The following is an 8,489-nucleotide window of genomic DNA, read 5'->3' as shown; positions in this document are numbered from 1 at the left end:
TACTAATGACGTCCTCTGACACAGGCTACAGAAAAATCGCAACGAGTTTCATGTCCTACACTCTCAAGCAAATAGCACCTACGTAGCCGATTCCTGATCCCGGAAAATAAAGCACCCACCGCTCACCGATCACGTTTTCAGGGCTGCGTCAGAATTTCGGACGGTGTCCGGCCCCACGCCATGGAGCAGTTCCAATGAAACAGTGGGGGTTGCATGATGATTGGCTACGACCGTTGTTTCCCCGAAGCGTCCATGCGCTTGGACGAGTCCACACGCAAACGACCTTTTCCCAACCGGTCAAGCGATCGGAGTTGCTTGTCTACGTCCGAGAATGGTCGCTGCGTCACGACAGCCGAGATCACGATTGTTTGCTTCTGAGCTCTCCCAGGTCTATTGATTGGGGTAGTTTTTCACGCCTTGGATCAGGATGAAGCAGCGAGCACGAGAGAGTAGTGGGTGTATATGTTGTTGGTGAGCCGCTTTCAACGAAGGTTGTTCTGACGGGAGTATTGTTCAACGAGCAACGTTGAAGACCTTGCGCCGCAATTGATGCTCTCGCGCGGTGTGGGACCCACCATGACTCCTGTTGTGCTAGACCCATGACAGGGGAGCGATTTTGTGAAGCTGGGGAGTCGGGACTCTGTGTTCTGAAGTTGTAGCTTCGTTTTGTGCTCTTGTAAAGTGTCGGAGACGCTAGAATGCAAGATTTGGTGCGTTTCGGAACTATTGAGTGTGTACGGCTCTTGATTTCGAAGCATACAAGCACCGAAAGTTGGGTTTAAATTTTATCATAGTTGACGTGAAAGAAAGAAAAGCTCAGCTGTAGTTCGAGCTTCCCAGCAACAGTAATTCCGACGGAACTGACCAATTGCTGTTTGAATACAGAGCGGTAGACTGAGATAACACTGTTATGTAACGCCTGCGCTGTTACAAGAGCAGAAATAATCAAGTTCGCTGGGAGAGTAATTTGCTTGCGATAGCAGATTAACATAACATAACCTAACAGGAATTTGACGCAGCCATCTCTAGCTTGGGGGTGCTTTTCTGGTGTCGTTGCTCACAGCAACACTCTCCACCAAATTAGTAGGTTTTTGAATAGCTGCTAGAAAATCTTCCTGCACAGTGTTTATCGTTTGAGAAGTATTTACCGTGAGTGGACGCAGTGATTTGATACTCATCGAAGGAAAGGAAGCTGGTCGCAGGGCAAGATGGGCTGTGAGTGCAGGCCCCTCGGGTTTCTCATAGGATTACCTTTCATGTTGGTGGCGTCGCTGCTCTCATTAATTGGCGTGTTGCTATGGATTATCACGTAAGTCTATCTTCGTTCTTCCCTCTTGTGCGTTGTGTTTAGGTCCCGCGTGTAAGATTATCCACTTGCTTGCAGTAAAACAAAAAAAAAAAAAAAAAAAAAAAAAAAAGTGATATCGAATTTCCGAGGAAACAACCGTGTTTATTCTAAATTTTTAAGATGTCTTACCATTTGATTCAGAGTACCCAGTTTGTTATCTTAGAAATATTGTCTACAAGAACATCAGTCAATCTTTTTGGAGGATTAGCAGAGTAAGATTTTGGTACAGAATGGTAGGAATTGGAGCAGAGCGGATTCTCAATGACGGGCTGTTGCTTCCATGGTCTGTCACTTTACACTTCTTCCTGATGACACAACCACAATCCTTTCGATTCTTATGCAGGGTTCCACTCATGTTCTGCTGCCCCTGCATAATCTGCATCACTCTACTTGCAGAGTTTGCTGTGAGCCTCATCAAAGCACCCTTCGATGTCATCACATGGTTCACCGAGCAAATACCATGCTGACTGAGCATATATATATATATATATATATATCAAGCTGTAAATACGACTTTGTCATAGCGTGCTAATTTTAGTGATATGTGCCGGCGTCAAGGTACAATTTTCAGGAATTTTGTGTCATTTCGTCACTTTCAGATGTGAATGAGAATAATCTACATGTGAAGTTGCAAGTGAAGTCATTTGCTTTTGCATGTTAATGCCTAGCTACCAGGGGGAAGTAAAGCTCTCATACTACTGTGAGGACAACGTAGCTGGAAACTGCAAATATACTCTTTGTTCATATCATGAGGTTATTGTTTCCAGTTTTGCAATGCCGTCTGTGAAGCAAGACTTGCTGGACTGAAATGTCCCAAGTGACATAGTTTGTGGTGATGGATAGAATCTGTTGCATAATATTCAAGAACCCTTTTGTTTTTTCTTTAGACAATCCAGAGTTGTAATGCTCACTTGCTCACTTCCATTGAAGAGAAAACTTGTCTAGAAGCCAGAAAAATCGAGTCTATCAGTCTATTGGAGAGTTAGGATTCATCTAACATGCTTCTCTCGAGAATTAAATTAAGGGAATGTGAGCGGCAAAAACAAATGTTGTGTGTCAACTAATCGTCTTTCTTCTCATGGTCGATTGAGTGTCTTCGCCGTCAATGCGAGATTCAAAAAAAATATTTAACTTTTTATGATCTGGTCTTTGGAAGTATCAAAAAATAAAAATGAAGAACTGCACTCGTTAATTTAGTATCGATTACAGTATCAACCTTCACTAGTTTTACTGAAGCACATGCATAAATTTTACTATCACCATACATAATTTAGGATCATGTTGTTCAAGGTTCATATAAATTAGTCATTATCCTGATTGAAAAATAAAAGTAATATTACGGCAAACATTATCTCGAAGTTACTTTGAACAGGATATCGTTTATAGAGATATATTCAATGTTTAATTAATGTGTTAATAATTCTATAACAACACCTTGGTATAATTGGAAAACAAATTACTGTAATGAATTAATGAAACTTTACTGGATTTATTCATAAAAACAATACTCCTTTTAACAAACAAAGTTCTTATAACAACTACTAAAAATTTTGAAACTAGTTTTTTGAATTTTAAGCAACAGTTAATTTTTTATTTCAAAATCCAATTTGAACTAAAAGAATCTAATCTTTTTTTAAAAGGTTTCAAAATTTTAACCAATGTATTACTTGTAAGCACATATCAGATTAGAATATAAAATAAAAATTGTTCACTCTAATTAATGAATAGATGGTAAAAATGTTAAAATTTAAACATTGTATGGATTTTTGTTCCTAGAAACCCTCTTTAAAATTCTATAGTTCAAAAAGCTTGGTAAAGAGAAACTCTCTTAGAAGCCTTGGCCTATGGATGTAGTACAAAGTGAAAAAATCATAACATTGACCAAATCATTTTTTTATTACAAATCTAAAAAAGTCAACTTATATTCTAATAATTACATGAAGTATGAAATAATTAGTATCTTACTTTTGGATGTTTCTTTTTAATTTTTTCTTGACATGGCTTTTTAAATTTTTCTAAAGAATTTTTCTTATATGAAAAAATAATTATGCATGTCATATAGAAAAATGCATTTTCCTCATCTTTCCTTCTCAAGACTTTTATACTAATTGCTTTAAATATAAAGCTATCTAAGTGACACTTCTTAATTTCAACTAATTAAAGGATTTCATTATTATAGTATTCCACCTTGCCTTCTTTATAAAGGAATTACTATACAGACACCTCCATTGCCACACATCCTTGCAAAAAAATTGATTTTTATTTTAGAAAATATTTATTTCATTTTATTTGACAATGATAAAGAATTAAAAAAAAAAACAAGAGAAAATATTTTGTGTTTTAGTTATTCGTAAAATTAACTTGAAAAATAATTGCAAGAATAGAGGAATCTAAGGTTGAAATAATATAGAATCATAGAATACAAATGGATAAGAATATATCAAATTTTGGTATTGAAGTAATAAATATTAAAAAAATACATAATTTAAGAACCACAATAAAAGAATGGTGTCCTCCTAGCCATTCTCTTTGTTAATTATGATTTGTTTTTTAAAAAACAATTTCAGTGTATACATATATATATATATATATATATATAGATATTTTTACATTAAGATTGAATTAATTTCTATTTTAATCATTAAAAAAATTATTAAAATTATATATTTGAAGTATAAAATTACATTAATTTTGATTAAAGAATAAAGTCAAAAAATAAAGCTATAATTTTTTATAATCTTTTCATACATTTTTAAAAATAAATTAATTAAAAAACCACAATATATATATATATATATATATATATATATATATATATATATATATTGATATAAAAAAATTAATTTAAAAGTGTTAGTGAAAAGTTATTGATTACCAGAGATAAAAAGATTAGAGACAATGAAATGGTGTAATTTTTCTAGTAATATCAAAATCCATAAGTTTTTTATTTTTATTTTTTAAAAACAAAATATTTTAACATTTTATTATCATTTAAGCAGAAAAAAAATTGTAATATTTATTGTATCATATTGTTTGTAAGATTGATAAAAAGAAAATTTAATTTTTTTAAAAATTAAAAAAACTTAGGATTTTTCAAAATAATATCAAATTATCTTTAAATATATATATAAATAAATGAGCTAGTTTATTATAATTTTAATAAATATATATCATTCAAACAAGAAGAGAGAAAGGAAGTCTCGCTAAGGACTAAAAAAAGTGCAACAAGAAAAATGTCATCTTTTTTCCTACCATACATAATTATAACATATTCTCAAACTTACAAGTTAGCATATCTAGTTTTGGGGCATTGTTTTCTATGTTTATTATGTACTTGTAAGTTAGTAGGATAAATGTTTTTCAAACCACTTAAGCTTTAATTAAAAATAGGTTACATTACTTAAAGAATGTTTATATTTTGTCAGTTTCATTTAATTGTAATTATGTTTGACCAAAAGCAATGTAAAGACACTAGAGATAGTAAATGGTAGAGAGATGCTATTGCTAAATATTATTGGATCATGAAATAAAGTTTAGAATGTTTGTAAACTTCTCTTATATTGCAAATAAATTTAGCGACATCACAATAGTTTAGAATGCCACCTGTAGTTTTGCTCATGGAATTAACATTTTTAAACAAACAGACATGATGGGATTTTGGTTTAATTGCAAAATTAGTTAAATCCATTTTCCAGTTTTTTCTTACTTTGAAGGCCTTCCACTAGTATCACAAGATATTTCCAGTTTTTTTCTTTTTCTTTTTACCAGCTCCAGTTCTTGTTTAATTGAATTATTAGCAGTTTTCTCAGCAGTAGCCTCAAATTGCATCACACTGCAAAGAGGAAGTAATTAAGGAATGAGTACAGGACTTGGCAAAGCTTGAATTTTCATCGGCAAATTCAGGTACTACGGTTACTCGTAAAAGAATCCAAGCTCAAAACGAAAAACACACGACGGCATAACTCTTCTAAACTTGAAGAGCTGGAAATCACAACCCTCGAGCCAATAAAACCAATCATTCTTTCTTTTTTAAGTTTGAGGTAGCTTATCTCCGATATACAAATATTGACGAAGTAACTCCTGGGTGGATAACCCATTCCACATAAATCCAAAACCCAAAGGCCTACCTGATAGCTTAATAATCAATATATCCACCAGGTTTCAATACGAGTGAGAGGATGTGACCAATAATAGCAATGATGTTTAAGGCGAGACCAAATCTCGTTAAGACATGACACATTCAGAATACTCAAGTCTGAATCTGTTGGTTCATCTCACTACAGCGCACCCGCAGATCTGAGTACTGGATTGTCATGAGGGCCGTATAATGAGAATGAAACACAGCAATACCAGATATCAATGTCTTTATGGCACTAAGCTAAACCTAAACTGTATATTTTATGCATATTTGGTGTCGATTAACAATGCAAGTGTGAAACTAAGTAATTAAAAAATAACAGTAAAACTGAGAATCCCAAGAGGAAATAAGCCACAACGTCTGCCTGCTGCCCTGTCTTGTTCATCGCATCATTGCTCGAACACCTGCTGTACAGAAAGTAGCAGAAGAGGATGAAAGTGGGGTCTTCACGACACCCAATTTTATTGTAATTTCATTTGAAGATAGTCCTTTAATGAGTCAAACTACACCCACATCACAGCCATCAACGCATGATAGTTCATGCAACACGATACATTTTTAGAAGTAATATATGATTAAATGTAGAAATCCTCAGCATGACTTAGTGAAATAAGAAATCATAAACCATCAACCACTAACTGCTATAAGTGATGTGATGGGACTTACAAGATACAAGATATTGTCCCTCTCATTGACCAGCTTCAGACCTATTGTAGGTCACACCCCTCTTTGACGGTCCACAAAATCGCTGCCATCCATATCACACGCATCATAACATTGCCATTATACGGCCAGCACCGAACTACAGAACTAATTGTTTAATTAGTTAATTAAAACAAGAGAAGAAATAGAGGAATAAGAAAAAAACAAAAAATAAACAAAAACAAACAAACAAACAAAACAAAACAAAACGAACAAAAAAAAGGAATAGGGAGAAGTAGAAACAGGGAACAACTGATGGGTAAGCTGAAATAATTGCACCCATTCTACATAGGACAACTGTCAATTCATAGACGTACTCACAGTCAGATATCTTCGTACACACAATAAAAAAAGAATTTACATGTTCATTTTACTTGAAAAAATTCCACCAATCTTTGAACTGAATTATGTACGTTCAGCACTGCTTTGAATGTAGACCGACAAATGATTCTCATATTCTGATCATAATCATGAATAGGAGTAATGACATTGTCATACACAGAACATAAAACATGATGATGAAAGAGTTAAATATGAAGCAACCACTACAGTTCTCTCCTGGCCCCCAAAGAAACATGTAATCAACCACAACGACAATGCTTCAGTCAAACGGCGCACCTACGTCTGCTTGGAGTAACCGGATGATGAGGGCACTCGCTTAGTTCGGAACATCATGTAACCCACAGGGAGGACTACTCCCAGCATCATAATCACTGCTCCAACAGCATACCGCGCCGGCTCTGGTGGCGCAACCTCCAAAAGATGCCGCACCTGGTTTTAAGTTCATAAGTTTAAGCACATAACTCAGAAACCGTCCAGCAAGTACATTTTTAATGGATTAAACCGATCGCCTCTTCTTCCTGGTTTAAGAACACATACTAAGCTTGTCCAAAAAGACGTGTAGTATTACAAGCAATATCAACTCACGAAGCCATTTGACATCCATAGTTTTAAATCACCAGGAAGATCCGACCATGCTAGGTGTAGAAGCACATACAAACAGGTTGAAAACAAGTCTTCACAGAAATGAAGATCCTGTCAAGCCAGAAAAATAAAAGGCAACTTATCCAGCAGATTATATGAATGACCTGATGAAGTTCTTTGAAGATGCTGAGAGACATGAGCTAAGACATGCACGAAGCATGAATTTAAGCACCAATCTTCGACAAGGAAATTCTAAGCATTCAGAAACTTCAATCCGTACTGCCTTAAATTAGTCTATACTTAAAGAATCAGCTCAGCAATAGCATGAATCGATTGAAGACACCGGAATGAGTCTCTCTGAAAGACCTACCATACGCCTACTACACTTCCGCGGCCGTGATGTTTATAGCACCATTTAAGTAAAAAAATATAAATTTGAGGAATTTGCAAACTATGTATCAGATCAACACTCAAAGGCGATTACCCACAGTTCTTGCTAATGCAATGAGAGTGAAATTTACTTTACATACACATTGGGATAGAACACTGCTAACTTCTAAAGCAGATCGTCCACTGACGAGACTATGCTTGGCACAACTAATGCCATTCATACCTGCCTCCAATTCCTTCCCACTCTTAAATTCTTAAAAGGAAATTGATACTCGAGCAAAAGAAACTCGTGCAGAAGCAGGTAGGGAAACCCTAACACACTCCAGGGTGTTAAGGGTGATAAGCATATAGAATGTATTATGTAAAACGCTGCTCAAAGGTTGGAGTGAGCACAAGAAACGCAGGTGCGCGATGCGATCTTACGAGAGCCATTCAAAAACACAACCCCTGGACATATATCCGTATTCTTCCTCTCTTACCACCAACAAGTCGAACTATTACCACTAAGTGTTCAAGTTCCGGCTAAAATGCAAGTGGCAGTATCCAATACGATAAGAAAAGAAAAGAAAAACTAGAAGTACCTCCTGCTAAACTCAAACATAAATCATCAAGAACTCCGAAACACCAGAAATATCCACATGAAAAGTAGACAAAACACAGGAATTCAACAACGCAACTATACCACATGAATGGTAGCATAAACAGGATTCCAGAACGCAATAAAAATAACATATTATTAAGAAGCCATACCGGCATTGCTGAAAGAACGCGAAGCACTGGCACCGAAGCTCTAACGGCTACAGCTCTCACTCCCGACGCATGCAACGCAAGCAGATGTGTCACGAAGTGCAAGAGCTCTCGCTCTGTAACTTTCGAGCGAGTTTGAGGAAACCGGCCCCGACGTGAGCCTAGGGTTTCATCCACGAGCAATCCCTTTGAGGATGGAAAATCTCTGTCGAAACTCCCTGGCGCACATGCGGAAGTGGG

General features: G+C 35.6%; 2 protein-coding genes across 6 annotated transcripts; one reads left to right on the top strand and one right to left on the bottom strand.

The window, feature by feature from the left end:
* The first annotated feature begins 358 nt into the window (after positions 1-358).
* On the top strand, positions 359-2,097 carry LOC112282377 (signaling peptide TAXIMIN 1). 2 transcript variants are annotated; one of them, XM_090250709.1, is made up of 3 exons: positions 359-562; positions 886-1,309; positions 1,692-2,097. In XM_090250709.1, the coding sequence occupies exons 2-3, from the start codon at positions 1,209-1,211 to the stop codon at positions 1,813-1,815; spliced, it is 225 nt and encodes a 74-aa protein (XP_090106835.1). In that variant the 5' UTR covers positions 359-562; positions 886-1,208; the 3' UTR covers positions 1,816-2,097. The 2 variants fall into 2 exon arrangements, with proteins under 2 accessions (XP_090106835.1, XP_090106834.1); XM_090250708.1 differs by lacking the exon at positions 359-562 and adding an exon at positions 642-710.
* Positions 2,098-5,529: 3,432 nt separating this feature from the next.
* LOC112282830 (uncharacterized) lies at positions 5,530-8,347 on the bottom strand. 4 transcript variants are annotated; one of them, XM_090250707.1, is made up of 4 exons: positions 8,253-8,347; positions 6,807-6,959; positions 6,153-6,234; positions 5,530-5,893 (listed from the first exon to the last, which is right to left on the bottom strand). In XM_090250707.1, the coding sequence occupies exons 1-2, from the start codon at positions 8,256-8,258 to the stop codon at positions 6,807-6,809; spliced, it is 159 nt and encodes a 52-aa protein (XP_090106833.1). In that variant the 5' UTR covers positions 8,259-8,347; the 3' UTR covers positions 5,530-5,893; positions 6,153-6,234. The 4 variants fall into 4 exon arrangements, with proteins under 4 accessions (XP_090106833.1, XP_090106832.1, XP_090106831.1 ...); XM_090250706.1 differs by having other exon boundaries at positions 5,530-5,890; XM_090250705.1 differs by having other exon boundaries at positions 6,811-6,959.
* Positions 8,348-8,489: the final 142 nt, after the last annotated feature.

The sequence above is a fragment of the Physcomitrium patens genome, chromosome 5 (genome assembly GCF_059467195.1).
Source record: "Physcomitrium patens ecotype Gransden chromosome 5, ASM5946719v1, whole genome shotgun sequence".
Classification (NCBI taxonomy): Eukaryota; Viridiplantae; Streptophyta; class Bryopsida; order Funariales; family Funariaceae; genus Physcomitrium; species Physcomitrium patens.
This window is presented reverse-complemented; position numbering and strand designations above follow the sequence as displayed.